The sequence below is a fragment of the Podarcis gaigeae genome (assembly GCF_964106915.1).
Source record: "Podarcis gaigeae genome assembly, chromosome: 10".
In the NCBI taxonomy this organism is placed as follows: domain Eukaryota; kingdom Metazoa; phylum Chordata; class Lepidosauria; order Squamata; family Lacertidae; genus Podarcis; species Podarcis gaigeae.
In genome coordinates, this window is record NC_139686.1 from 43,984,293 (window position 1) to 43,999,521 (window position 15,229).

At 40.8% G+C, this 15,229-nt stretch overlaps 1 protein-coding gene across 1 annotated transcript in view; it reads left to right on the top strand.

Moving 5' to 3' along the window:
- TSPAN8 (tetraspanin 8) overlaps nucleotides 1-14,570 on the top strand; it is a 30,370-nt gene extending 15,800 nt beyond the window's left edge. The window contains exons 3-9 of the mRNA XM_083699511.1: nucleotides 3,015-3,077; nucleotides 5,488-5,616; nucleotides 7,079-7,153; nucleotides 7,237-7,344; nucleotides 10,747-10,872; nucleotides 12,495-12,578; nucleotides 14,329-14,570. Of these exons, the coding sequence (XP_083555637.1) occupies nucleotides 3,015-3,077; nucleotides 5,488-5,616; nucleotides 7,079-7,153; nucleotides 7,237-7,344; nucleotides 10,747-10,872; nucleotides 12,495-12,578; nucleotides 14,329-14,382 (639 nt within the window). The 3' untranslated portion in view covers nucleotides 14,383-14,570. The remainder of the gene's footprint in view (nucleotides 1-3,014; nucleotides 3,078-5,487; nucleotides 5,617-7,078; nucleotides 7,154-7,236; nucleotides 7,345-10,746; nucleotides 10,873-12,494; nucleotides 12,579-14,328) is intronic.
- Nucleotides 14,571-15,229: the final 659 nt, after the last annotated feature.

A 15,229-nucleotide genomic window follows, 5' to 3' on the forward strand; every position in this document is an offset into this window, starting at 1 on the left:
AAAAACCCATAATGTCTTCCTCAGAATCAATTACTTCCTCATGCTTTTCAAGTTACTTCAGTGAGAGAATGCAAATGCATTTATTCATGATATCCCCGGATGACTTTGTGAACTGAAACCCTTCAGGTCAGAGCTGTTACTTGTATGAACTTTTGGGAGTAAATCCCATTCCCAAATTCTTAGCAAGACATATTGCAATACGTACCCAGTCACAAAAATCATTTAGAGATATTCCTATGTCTAAAACATTTGTCATGTAACTTCCTCCTCAGATTGAAACTATAATGTTTTGTTTTATTTTGACCTAAGCCCTCACTTTCAATGTACATAATCCTTCATCCTTCTCCTACTCTCTCTCTCTCTCTGCCTATATCTCTGTTTTAGTCATGGCCTACTGGCTTTCCATCTGTAACATTTCCAAAATTCATTCTTTTAAATCTATGAACTCTACTGATTCTCAGCGCCGGCCCACCCATGAGGCAGGGTGAACCAGCCGCCTCATGCAACACCCCCACAGGTGCCCCACCGCTTCATATTGCCACCACACAGCCTAGGCAAGGGATGTGGTGGTGGCAGGGCAAGGCGAAACAGGATGCATCCCCCCTACTGATTGTCATACAGACCTGCTTTCTAGTATATGCAATATTTGTTCATCGTCCTGCTTGTCTTTCAGCTGAAACTTATATCTATTTTCTTCTACCTTTAATATTTTCTTCACACTCATTGTTTCCCCACCTACAGTTGTGGAGAAGAACTGTAGCTTTGCATGCAGAAGGTCCCAAGTTCAACCCCTAGCACCTAGCTTCTATATGAATAGTGAATAAAAGAAAAGCTTGACTAGGGGACAAAAGAATGTAGCTTGCATTTTCCCTTCAGCTTTGTCGGTTCCACTTTTTCTAGACACATGCCATTCCATCATCCTGCAGCACTAGCCTCTTGCCCACAAGAACCAGAGGCTTAGGCAAGCTGTGTGTTTAGGCTGTGTGGTGGGTACGGGGCCTACTATAGATCACTTGGCCAGAACCCACCAAAATCTGGAGCCAGCTTTGAATCGTTCAGAGGGACTAATACACACACACACAGAGAGAGAGAGAGAGAGAGAAAGAAAGAGAGAGAGAGAGAGAGAGAGAGAGAGAGAGAGAGATGGCAGGAGGTCTATGCACACCTTATGCTTCTAATCCATCTTGAACTCTGTTATGCTGATGGGCAGGTTAACAATATTTTAAATAAAGACAGCCACAGCCTTTCCACTATGTGATAAGGCAACAGCCGCTGTGTTCTCAGCTGCAGAGAATTTTAATAGAACCTGATGAAAGGTATCTGTTGATCAGCCATTCAAACAACTGCACAGACTGGGGCTTCTGGTTAGTCTGCACTTAAGCACAGTTAATGATCCGGTCCTGCTTGTGGAAATCTGCCCTTGAGCTGCCTGCATATTGTAAGCTGTCAAAGCATGAGGATACCTCTAGAAGTACAGAATTTATCTACCATATGATCTCTCTCTCTCTCTCTCTCTCTCTCTCTCTCTCTCACACACACACACACACACACACACACACACACAACCTGCAGTCTTTAAGCCATATCTGCACACCCCAAGATTTTGCACAGCCCCTCTGTAAAAATGGTGGAGCAACAGCTATCACTTGTACGTGTGTATTCTAGGCTGCATTCTAGCCACACAAAAGCCAGAGGTTTCCACACATACACACAAACTCTAACCAGACAGGCAAGAGGCACTGGACAGTTCAGAATCATATTCTAGCCAGACGAAAGCACCTGAGGACAACATGGAACAGGGCTGGATAGGGCTATGGCCTCAGAGGAGTCCTGAGGGCTAAACAGAGATGCCTAGGGGGCCACGTTTAGACTTCGGTTCCTCACTGCTGCTGAAGGGCAACATGAGGTTGAGGCCTGGGAGCTGCCACCTCAGCACTACATAGTTGCCATTTTGAATTGATCTACTTATCACCTTCTGGGCTAACACATGGAGCAGATTGCCATTACGTTTCAGATTTTGCATGTCTCGTGAAGCACTGTATCTCTTCAGACCAAGGATCAGTGCTGGAACCCATGCCACACATAGCTGAGGGTTTTTCTCCACCTGCTGTATGTGAATAAGTAGTTATGGTGGGGAGTGACTGTGATACGGAAGAGAAGTGGTGTGCTGATGGGCAGCACAGTGGAGTGGCCATGCGGTTGGGTGGCAGTGGTCTCCCAACAGCAGTGTTGCTGCCACTTACTGGGATGGTGCAAATTTGGGACTGTGGGCAAACTGTTGGGAGCACTAGTTTTGCTCCTCTCTGCTGTCCTGCCCCATACCAGACCATTACGGTAAGCGACAGTAACACTGCTGTTGGGAGAGGGGCCATTAGCTCCTACCCCATCACCCTGGTTGCATCTATGCATGTGCTCTAAGCCCAGAGGAAGATGTTAACTGGACACCTGGAAGAGGGCTGAAACCTGGAAACTTGACTCTGTGTGTTCATGGTCCATGCTGTCAGATTTTTGACCAAATCATCCTCTAAAGAGCCAGTGTGGTGTAGTGGTTAAGAGCGGTAAGCTCGTAATCTGGTGAACCGGGTTCGCATCCCTGCTCTTCCACATGCAGCTGCTGAGTGACCTTGGGCTAGTCACACTTCTTCTCAGCCCCACTCACCACACATAGTGTTTGTTGTGGGGGAGGAAGGGAAGGAGATTGTTAGCTTCCTTCGGGTAGTGATAAAGTGGGATATCAAATCTAAACTCCTCCCCCTCCTCCTCTTCCTCTTCTTCTTCTTCTTCTTCTTCTTCTTCTTCTTCTTCTTCTTCTTCTTCTTCTCTAAAGGAAAATTAGGAGCAAAACACCAGCCAGGGACAGTTCCTGGCAAACAGAGACTGGAGAGCTGGAACACATGATATTATTATATCTACTCCATGTGATTGTATGTACTGAACTTGCAAGCAGGCATCTGTTGAAAAGTAATTGTTTTACATTCTGTTTACACTGCTGATCAATGTCTTTCCATAAACAGATGTGTGGATGTGCTATTCTGGCAGCCTCTATTTACATGCGTGTGAACAAAGATGCTCAAGAAGTAAGTTTGTTTTTCACCATATTATTTATCCTTATTTTTCTATATTATTTCTCCATAATTTGTTGATCCCAAAATGGTCTGGGCATCCAGTCTTGTGCTTTCCAAGAAATAATGGGTGTTTTTTTAAAAAAAAATTATTATTATTTTAAATTTTAGAAATATAATTTTAGAAATCAATAATTTGCCTTGACCTCCTTTTGATTCAAGACACATTTGAGAAAGAAGAAAGCTTGGTCCCATGTGTTGGGCTCCTGTGAAGAGAAACCTCCTTCATTTAAAGTGTGAGCCTTATCTCAGCTACCCACTGCTTCAAAAATATATTTCATTCTTAGAAACATAATGAAAAACATCATTCAATTGATTTTTTGGGGGTGGAAGATAGGGATGTAAGTAGTACCACTATGTTCATTGGGATTTACTCTCAAACAACTGTGCATAGGATTGCAGGTTTAAAATCTTGAATAATCCAGAGATGCACTCGAGTTGTATTAATTTGAATGCTCTTTTGAAGAGAGAGAGAAAAAGAGGTGTGCTGAAGACATTTTATTTATGTGATCAAGGACAAGACACCTGATTTCCACTTTAAACATAATATAAGGAATATAGACGAGTATATGAATGCATGCTACATTTTAAGTAATATGCCACTCTGGGCAGCTCCCAACAGAATATTAAAAACACAATAAAACATAAAACATTAAAAACTTCCCTAAACAGGGCTATGACTGGCCTGCTGCTGGAGTCAATGCAGTCATCTTCTCCTCTAAAAACCTGTCCACCCTCCAACACCATAATCTGAAACCTTTCTTTGGGTGCCTCCACTAACTGAAGTGACTGGAGGGACAATCCTGAAAGTAGAGTTGCAACTACAGTGACACCATCATGAGCACAAATCACCATGCGCAATAAAAAAAGGATATTTGGAGGTGCCCAAAATCTGTACAGTTATCCCTATATTTATTTACACCAGAACATTTCTATGCTGCTTGATTGTAAATAATAATAATAATAATCTCAAAGCTGTTTCCAAAAAGAATAATAAAACAATAATATTGTCACTGAAAGCAGCTTTTTAAAAAGCATTCCCAAATAATTAAAATCAACAATTAGCTAAAAATAGATTAAAACACACATCAAGATATCTAGGTAGGCATATGTTGTCTAAATAAAAATGTTTTTAGTATCTGCCAGAAAAAAATACAGTGATATCAATGGGCAGGGAGTTCCAATGTGTGGGCTCTGCTGCACTAAAAAAGTAATTTCTTACAAAAGCAGAACGACTATTATGTGGTCTCTGTAACAGTGCCCATTCCACGAATTGAAGCTGTCAAGTGGGCATATACGGAGCAAGGTGACCTCGCAGGTAAACTGGTCCCAAGTTGTTAAGGATTTTATAAACTGATAGTAATAATTTGAATGTGACCTGGTAGCAAATGGGCAACCAGTGCAGGCCTCTGACCAGGGGTGTCGTATGCTGACAGGGTCTCACTCCTGTCAGCAATTGGGCTGCAGGAATCTTCACTAACTTCAGCTTCCAGATCAAGAAAAGCCCCACATTTGCATCCAGGCGTACTTTGTGCAGTGGGAGACCCAGCAAAAGGCAGAGTCTACAATCCCCCACACATGTACATTCATAGGTTCTGTTCAACCTTCCATGGAATGTATGGAAGTCAGACATGCAATGAGCAAGCACCTTCCTATTCCCCATTAGCCATGTGTACATATCGAGGGATATGCCATATGAACAGGCCCTTGAAGCTGATAGGGCTGTGCAAAATGTTTCCATGCCCCCTGTGCTGCTTTGTGCCCCTTCTCCACTTATACCTGAGCAACGCAAAACAGTGCATTGTAGCAGTTAAAAAAGGTAAAGGGACCCCTGACCATTAGGTCCAGTCGTGACCGACTCTGGGTTGTGGCGCTTATCTCACTTTATTGGCCAAGGGAGCCAGCGTTTGTCCACAGGCAGCTTCCGGGTCATGTGGCGAGCATGACTAAGCCACTTCTGGCAAACCAAAGCAGCGCACGGAAACGCCGTTTACCTTCCCGCTGGAGCGGTACCTATTTATCTACTTGCACTTTTATGTGCTTTCGAACTGCTAGGTTGGCAGGAGCAGGGACCGGACACCGGGAGCTCACCCCGTCAGGGGGATTCAAACCGCCGACCTTCTGATCGGCAAGTCCTAGGCTCTGTGGTTTAACCCAGTTGCTCTGCCCTAAATTGCAACAACACTGCAGTGCCCTTTGGGTATTTGGGTGTAAGAGATATGCTGTGGCTCATGAAATTGCACTGGTGCAAATGCCTTTTCCCACTGATCCCATCCACAGTAGACTAGAGGAAAGAGTTGTTGATTACCTTTCACATTGCTTTTGAAGAAGAATGTCCTTTCTCTGTTTGCTTCTGTCTCCACAGTCATTCAACAAAGGCAGTGGCATGTTTGCCGGGATTGACCTCCTCATTGCCGTGGGCGCTATCATCATGGTGATGGGTTTCCTCGGCTGCTGTGGTGCCATGAAAGAAAGCCAATGCATGCTCCTCCTGGTAAGAGATTCAATAACGGGAACTTCAACACTAGCCTCTCCACACCAATGTTTACATTGATGTGCTCACTTCTTGTCTTCTTTCTTTGTCTGTGATTTGGAGCATTGTACAGTGGAACCTCGGTTTTCGAACGTAATCTGTTCTGGACTTCCAAAATGTTCAAAAACTGAGGTGCAAAGGGTGGCCTGCAAGTTTACAAAGAAATTTGAGAAAAACATAGTGGTACCTCAGCAGAAGCCGTTTGACTGCTGAGGCATGTTTGAAAATGGAAGCATTTCCTTCCAGGTTTTTGGCATTTGAGTTCCGAAACGTTCGTCAATGGAGATGTTTGAAAACTGAGGTACCACTGTATATTCAATGAAATGATTTAGTGTTTCTAAAAAGTTCCAAAGCAACAGGCAAGAATTCCCTTCTTTGCAGCTGTGGACTATGAAGGAAACATGAGACAGAAGGATACAGTAAGGGAACCTGACTCGGATTATTATTGTTATTAATTGAATTATCATCATCATTTATTTATATAGCACCATCAGCACACATGACTCTATACAATTAGAACACGAAATTATACCCCAAGAGACATACAATATAAAACAACAAATATACACAATACAATAAAATATATAGCTTAGCATGCATAATTCACAAGCCATTACATTAGGGATAATGTATAAAGGGTACCTCTTGCATCAATAAAAGGCTGGGAAGTTTTTACATTTCTGTAGCCCTGTTTATAAGTATGGATTTCACATATGGGAGCCTATGCATGTAGGTGCTGTGCAAATGAATGATGACTGGAGTCAACTTAATGCTTTCATTTCTACACATTTGAACACATGAACAAGTCTGGCGACAAGTACGGAATTAGCAGTGGTGTTTATTCTGGAGGATGCATCATGATAACACTCAAAATGGTAGACCAAGATCTATCTGCCATTTTATTTACGTTAAAGGCTTGTATCTCACTTGCTCACCCCCCCCCCCAATGACTGACAACAGTTAACTATACATATGCTTGAACTAAATCAATAAATGCATTGATCAGTCACCAAATATACCAACATCGTGTGTGTATATATATATATATATATATATATATATTCTATAATCCTAAAAATTCTAGGAACAATGACAATGACAAAATTTGGAATAGCTTAGCCAACTGTAAAATGGAGCCTACAAGCAACTAATAAATAATATTTTTTTAAAAAAAATTACATTTGCTTCTCACTTCAAAATATGTCATACAATGGCCAGATTAACAGAAATCTACTTTACCCTGACATGACCTGGAAAAACTGTCTGCAGACAGACGTTGGCTCCCTTGGCCAGTAAAGCGAGATGAGTGCCACAACCCCAGAGTCGTTCACTACTGGACTTAACTGTCAGGGGTCCTTTACCTTTACCTTTACCCTGCTTTTAGATAATTAATTGTTCTCTTTTTTGTTTCTCCCCTCAACAGTTTTTCATTGGACTACTAATAATCCTGCTTCTTCAAATCGTAGCTGGTATTTTGGGAGGAGTGTATAAATCTAAGGTACCACCTTTTTTTAGTCATGCTTAATTGTTTCTAAGAAAGTATATCAAATATGCTGATTGATATTGTGTTCCTTTTTCTAGGTCGAAGAAGTTGTTAACAAGACCTTAACCGAGGAGGTTAATATGTTGCAGGATACTACAGGCAAGAATCAAGACTTCCAGGCCGGTTTTCACAAATTTGAGCAAGCGGTAAATGATATTACTGATTTATTTGAGATAAAGGCAAATGAGATGTTTTGTTTTTTTAAAACTGTTACAAGAATAGTGATAGCAAGAAATTGGAAAAAGAACACAACCTCTGCTCTTTGTGAATAGATTGAAAAAGGTTGGTTGGTTGTGACAATAGTCATATTAACTTATTTCGGAATACAAGTAAACCCACCCGATAAATCTAACCCAATAAGTGTAAATGCAGCCATATGCTATTTTTAATTAATTGCGATGTTATATATTTAAACTTTAAAGACAAAATAAAAACAAACATGATATTAACATTTTTTTAAAAAATGCTAAAAGGTGAAATTCTTACTCATTGGTGCTTGGACTCAAGATATGTCTAGACCCTTAATTCTTGGGGAACCAAGCTGTTTAATGGTTAAATCTATGTTTGTTACAAGCCTTTGATCTGAAATCTGGACCAGTTTCATACATTAAGTCAGATCACTTTCAGACTCTGGCTGTTTTGTAGGTGGGAATCAGTCATGTGTCAGGACATTCAGATTGTAAAATTAAAGTGGATTTGGTGCATAAGAAGCCTGCTTCCTAAAAATAAGAAAATTAATCAGACTTTTTGTGGTAATTAAAGTGATGGGGGAAAGGCAGTGGATAAAGTAGAATAATACTCACTTGTGCATATAACCTCCTCACAAACAAATCAGAAGGAATGTTTGATAAAAGCCAACCTTGTATCTCCTGTTCACAAACTTTCTGCAAATGAATTAGGATAAATGTTCCATAAACCCAAGTATGTTTGGGCCTTTAGAAATCTCACTCATTTTTACTCTCACCCAAGGCCAAGTTGGGAGGTGGGTAAGAAAGGGGCTTCTACTGAGTGACTGGCTCAAGAGGCAGGTGGCCAGGAGACACCCATTGCTCCTCATGGCCAAAGTGCTTCAAGGTGCCTATCATAAGAGAGACCTGGGTTTCTCACATTAGAGAACTGAATGCAGCAAATACATAGGCTTTGAAACTATCAGTGTCTTTGTAAGAACTTATGGCAAGCATCTGTTTCAGCTTATGCTGGGATAACTGTTCCGCTTCTTGTTTATGTGGTGCCTGAAACATCTCAGTTTTGCTTTCTGCTGAAGGAACCAACTTTCTACTGAACAAAACTATGAAAGAAGGGGGACTGGAAGGGAAGAATGTAGAGTTACAGAACGCAGACTCTTAACCTCGTTTAGTTAAACTGTTTCCTCCACTGCTGGCTGGTATCCCTTCTACTTAAAAGGAAATTGCAATGGTATTATTTCATAATGGTATTTCCTAATGGCCACGTTTGGATGATAATATCTTGGTTTAATAAGCCAAGATATCAGCGAGACTTCAGGGTGCGCGCACAGCCCCTTCTCTCTTCTCTTAGCACAAACAAGTAAATCACTCGGAAGCCTTCCGTTAATTAGTTTCCCTTTTCATCTGAACTAGGAAACTATGGTCAATGGCTTCAGAACAAGGAAGGATAGTAAGCCAATGTCAAACCAATATGGAAATGTTGGGAATAAGCCATCTTAATCTAGTAATAAGGGTTGTATTCCTAAAGCAGTAGCTATGCTGGGGTTGAAAAGAAATGATTACTTCTTAGTTGCCCTCTACTTCTTAATCAGTCACCAGTGTATGAAATTATAAGGAGCTGCCTTCAGACATTCCCTAGAAATAGGGCTGCCTCTAGGAAAGTCATCTCCTTAGTGCAAGGACTTCTGCCTGAACAATGATATTTCCTTTTCCACTTCTCTCCCTATGTGCCCTCCCAAATACTGCAGGAGTTTCCCTAATCCTCCAGATTTTAAAGCAGAGGTTGGATGGCAACCTGTCATGTATAATCTAGTTGAGATTCCTGCATTACAGGGAGTTGAACTAGATTACCCTCGGGGTCACTTTCAGCTCCACAATTATATGATTCTATGGTTCAGTTTTTGGAGAGGTGCATGCAGAGAAAAGAGTGAGAGGAAGTTCTGTTGCACAGGTGGAGGTCTCTGCTAGATACGACCCATAGTGTATAAAAAATATAGTTGGGGAGAGATATTTGCTTCAGCCTAATTTGCACTTCCCCAAACAATACCCAAACAAAAGCACACCCTTCATCCAAAATTCACGGTTCTCCAAATTTTCTCATACAGTTGTACAGCCAAAAAATGTATACAAGCTACATATACTGTGGGAAGGTGTGCATGAAAATTCATATATAAGTAGAAGAAAACAAACAAAAGCACATAATGTTAGGGGGAAAAAATGTTTTGCAAATGTGTATAGTTGCATGCCTTAGATTTTATTGACGAATTAAATACAGGTTATAGCCAAAAACAAACAAACAAACATAGAAAAAGCAGACAGGTCTCAGAAACATATTAAAACAAACACAATTAAAGCATTATTATGCACATCACAGATATACACAAATGGTCGGAAATGGTGGAAAACTCAGGGAGCAAGGCAGGACTCTTGGGTTTTCCTAAGCTGAGAACTTTTATCGCAAACTTCACTGTGTTGCACTGAAAGGCTGATGAATTTTCATGAGGACTTAAAAAAAAAGTTTGTTTGAACATGTGATGAACTGAGCTAAAGACTGGAAAAATTAGAAAATGACAGAAGATTAAATTGGCAGATTCACCCATCCCTACATAAACACCCCATTAAATTGACCACAACAGCTGTGAGCCTTGATTCTTGTAAAGAGTGGCACCAGCTGATTTTTAAAAAATAAAGTTCAAAGTCAAAACCTTTCTCTCCTCATGAAAAGTTGACATTTGGATAAAATGGGACCAAAATTCTAAAAGAAATCTGCTTTAGTTTTGATAACTGAAAGAAAAATGTGATTTCTCTGGATCACACATATCTTATAAAAGGATAGTATTCTGAGAAAGTTGCTTTTCTTGAGAATTTCTGTTTATTTGTTGCACTTAGTCCTCCCTGCTTCCCACTGATTTTTGGTGAGTATAATTTAACTGCAACAGCAAGAAGAAGAGCCATTCAACGTGGTACCATTATTACGGTTTCTCCTTTTTCCCCCTATATGCAAGTTTAGTCACATGGTTTGGTTTTTTAAAATAGTTCTCTGAGATCTTGACACATGCCATTTATCGGTAGTGGCACCCGCCCTGTGGAACGCCCTCCCACCAGATGGCAAAGAGAAAAACAACTACCAGACTTTTAGAAGACATCTGAAGGCAACCCTGCTTAGGGAAGCTTTTAATGTTTAATAGACTATTGTATTTTAATATTCTGTTGGAAGCTGCCCAGAGTGGCTGGGAAAACCCAGCCAGATGGGAGGGGTATAAATAATAATAATAATAATAATAATAATAATAATAATAATAATAATAATTTATTTATCCTAGTTGGGAACTCTCACTGTCTTTATTTTTTCCTCTCCTATAGAACAAATGCTGTGGTTTGCTTAAGGGAGAGAGTGACTGGGGAAAGGCACAGTCCACATATAATGGCTGTCAATGTGACACTAAAGACGTAGGGACATCAGTTTGCAAAGGAGATAAGTATACAACGGTAAGAAGTGTTTCATAATTTTCCTTTGAGGGTTCTTGTTGTTTGGACTGCTTGAATATTCATGGCGACATGGCAAATTACATATTGGTAAAGGGTTGCTATATTACTTGCCTCAAACACTTGTCACCTCTTACCTCGAAATTTGGAAACTCATGTTTCTGTTGCTTTTCTTGCAGTCCTATTTATTGAACTAGTTAGAGGCCATGTGACATATCTGAAGAAGACTAATGGCCCCACCACAAAATGTATGCGCATTGCACATTGTGTTCTGTCTACCTTGGAATGGGTTGCTTCTGGCGTGCGCATGTGGAATTCTCCTCCTAATCATTGCTGCTGTATTATGCATTACAACAAGTCATGTATTGCATTCCAGAATTAAATATAAACATACATTACTGTAGCATCTCCCCTGTACTATAGCACACAGCGTGCTATCCAGAACCTGATGCGTTAATGGAGGGCTGAGAAGATGAACAAAGTCTGCAAAAAAATGAGAATGAAAATGCCACAAGCTATTTAAAATTCTAAGTTGTACATGCCTTCACATTCATTGTCACTATGGACAGTTTTCAACAAATGTGATGTGTTTGTTGCATTTTGCTTGTATCCTGCATTTCTTCATTGATGGGATTCCCAATACCTCCATTTTCTGAATGTTGAGAACTCCAATATCACAATTATAAACTCGGGTACTTTCCTTGGAATGAAGGTCATCGAAGACTTCTGGCATTTCTGTGATGTATGGTCTATTTACACACACATGAACGTATATGTGTGTCTGTATGGGCTTAGTATGAAGTTTCACTGCATTAACTTGAACAGATATTGGTTCCATACTCCTCAATCATCCTGATTTGAGTGGGACATCACAGTTACAGAAGCCATCCTGGCTTCTGATTGGATCCTGGAATGTCCCATTTTTCGGTCCGGTGCTCTGACATGAATCAGCTGGGTCATGCCAGAATGCTGGACCAAAAGATGCTTTTTTGGGGTCTCACACTCTTCTGCATATCAGCTGGCTCCCTTGAGAGTTTGGGACCGAAAAACAAGTGTTCTGATTTTGCTCAGTGGGATATTGGAGGGTATGGTAGCATGAGTTTCATAGAGAAGAGCATCAGGCCTCTCTGCGTCCCGTCCCTCCTGGCACTGCCAGCTTCAAAAAGGAGGAAAGAGGAACCTAGCTGAGTCACCTCCATCAACACATATGCATTCCCAACACCTGTTTGGAGATTATGTACATATAATAGCCAGAGAATGCTGAAAATTCACATGAGATATGCATATTCCTCAAGGCCTGTTGGAAATTGTGTATATATAGTTCCCTCTTCCTGGAAGGATTATGTTCACTTTCTCCATGAGGCCTGATAAATGCACACAGGGGTAGCTTGTTTTGCATATTAACCATTCAATTAAGATTAAACTTGCATATATGTTTTAAGACAATAGATATTTGTTGTGCACTGTTTTGCCTTTCAGGTGCCAAGCCATAAATGGCTTATATTTGGCACAAGGTGGGAGATTCCACTAGTTTAGTTCATTCCCATTAAGTGTTCATGTTAGAAGCCTATGAATTACTAGTGAACATTTCACTTGCATTAATTTTTGTCTCTTTTATCTTTCAGTCTTGCAGAGAAGTAATCATGGAGTTCTTCAAGAATAACATGGTTATCGTTATGGGGATAGCATTTGGGCTGGCATTCATTGAGGTATATCTACAGCTATTTTTGCTCTTTCTATCTTACTCTTTCTCCAAGAAGCTCTGGGGAAATGTCCCACTTTTGTGCAGCACCTTAGGCTGACTAAGAAGCCCTAGAATGGCATTGGTGTAAATGTGTGTGGGTTTAAAATGAGGAGAGGCATCCTGGTGCTTGCTGACTCCACTTCCAAACTTTGACCTGAAGAAGACTCCTCTGGGAGAGAAGGAGCCAAAGAACAGTTTGTTTCAGCTAGAGATGAACCAATCTGCTGATTTCAGTTTCTCCCACTTAGTATTTACTGCCCACCTTAACACAGTTTACCACATTTCTGCATCAGTTTGTATTTTTGCCATTCCTGACTGGCGCGAATTGGTGGCCCTTGATCTGTGGATTCCACCAGCATCAGCAGCCACAACAGATGGTCTTCTTTTGGAAGAGTGACCTTGCTGTCTCATGGAGCCACACAGAGCGGTTTAATCTGGCCCCTATGCAATGCATGGTGCCCAGCTGTATCCACCCTTAGCCCAGATGTGGTCCTGTGTATGTTGTGAGCTCATGGCCAACTCCCCCTTTGTCAGTATCCAAACACTGCTGCAAATCAGCTGTATTGTCACTTAAACCACTGCTACTAAATTTCATCTGAAGCTGGAAGGAGCCGTGAAATGAAATAATATAAACGGCTGTTAATAAAAAGGAATAATAAATGTTTAACAAAATGAGCTGATGACAAATCATGTGATAATTGTGTGGTAATTAATGATGTGGGAAATATGTGGGCTGGGAGGTGAGGAATTACACGGCTGCCCATTTGCTTCGCTACTAGGGGAATCAGACACGCAGCCTTTTTCTTACTAGCTAGGTTTGAAAAGAATTACAGGTTTCTAATTAAAACTGATCCTGAGATGACCCTTTATCCATATCCGTGCTGAACCTGAAAGTGTGTGTCTTAAAGGGAAATAGTATGTTTCGTTTTTTATAAAGTGTTTTGTACATTTGTATTTGCTGAATGGCTTTCATAAGAAGTAAGGGGACCCCCTGGAATGGTACGGAGAATGGTGAAGAGGGATGCGTTAGGTAAGGGGGTGATCTGCTAAAATTGAGTGCCCCCATCCTGCCTCAGTGTGAGAGCTTTCCTCTAGGACAAAGTCACTATTAAGCAAGTCATTAGAATAACTTCGACAGTGGAATTTGCTGCCAAGGAGTGTGGTGGAGTCTCCTTCTTTTGAGGTCTTTAAGCAGAGGCTTGACAACCATATGTCAGGAGTGCTCTGATGGTGTTTCCTGCTTGGCAGGGGGTTGGACTCGATGGCCCTTGTGGTCTCTTCCAACTCTATGATTCTATGAACATTGTGATTCATTTCTGATGAACCGAAGGGCTTCATTCTGGGACGGTTCTCTCTGAGAAGTAGTATGAAAAACCTTTATTAGCTACTATGAGATTTGATTCCCTCCCCACGTTACAGCAGAAAACAGAAGTACAAATTCCATAGAAGGCAATGTCTTCACCCATTAAAGCAATCCATCTTTCAGAATAAATTTAAGTTTCCCATAGTGTGGTATATATGGGTTTAATTAAAATCCCACTATTCTCGAGTCATACTTCTAAAAATTACTTTGGAAATGGTCTTCAGCATAGCACATTTCATCTGTATGTAAATCCAAGAAATTTGCAAACAAAATGTTCTTGCTGCGCATTTGCCTGTATGTGGGGGATATTCTGAAGCTGCCAAATAATACCATAAACATCTTTCTTTTCCAGGTTCTTGGTCTGGTGTTTTCAATGAGCCTTTACTGCCAAATCCAGAGAAAATGAAACCATGGAAGTGTCAGAAATATGCCACCAGCCAAATGAGAAACCTTTGTAGATTGAGAGATGGATGTTTGGTTTGGCACCCGCAAATAAATGCCAGAAGCAGCTGTGATGATAACAGCCGAAGCACCAATGGATAAATACTCTTCATGACTTATGAAATAAAATCTGTTTAAAATTAGAGAAACTAATGATCTGTCACTGGTTTCTTTGTAATGCAATACATACCTATGTGTACACTTCTGCCACCTTTTTTTAATTTGAAGACGACTTGTCAACAAAATGAAGCATATTGACTTGACACATATTGTGTTGTCGCAGTGCACTGTTTTCCGGACTTCTGATAAGCAAGGAATACTTTTTTGTTCGGAATTAAAACTGGACACACATACTTCAGCTTCACAACTGGAAATGCTTTACTTATAACAGGGACAGGTTCCTCTGAATGTTGTTGAACTCTTAATACAAGGCCAATGCTGAGACATAATGGGAGCTGTAGTTCAGGAACATTGGGAAATGCTAGGTTAGTCCACTCAGTGATGAAAGCAAAATTACCCAGCCCAGAGGAGTCATCTCACTTGTCTGGTGCACCTTCTGAAGCAAGTATCTTCTTCAGTATCTTTCCAATAGGAATGACTGTATTTTAAAGTCATACCCCATGCAGTCAAATTATCACCAGAGGTCAGCTTGAAAGGATGCAAGGCTAGAATCGTATAGAATGAATAGACAGGTGCGTATTTTGGCTCACATGAGATTTTTTGTTATTTTCAACAAGCCCTGTTAAGTTTCCCAAAAATTTCCCATTCCCCCCGCAAAAAAAGACCAAGCCCAGCATTCCTATCCCTTTTCC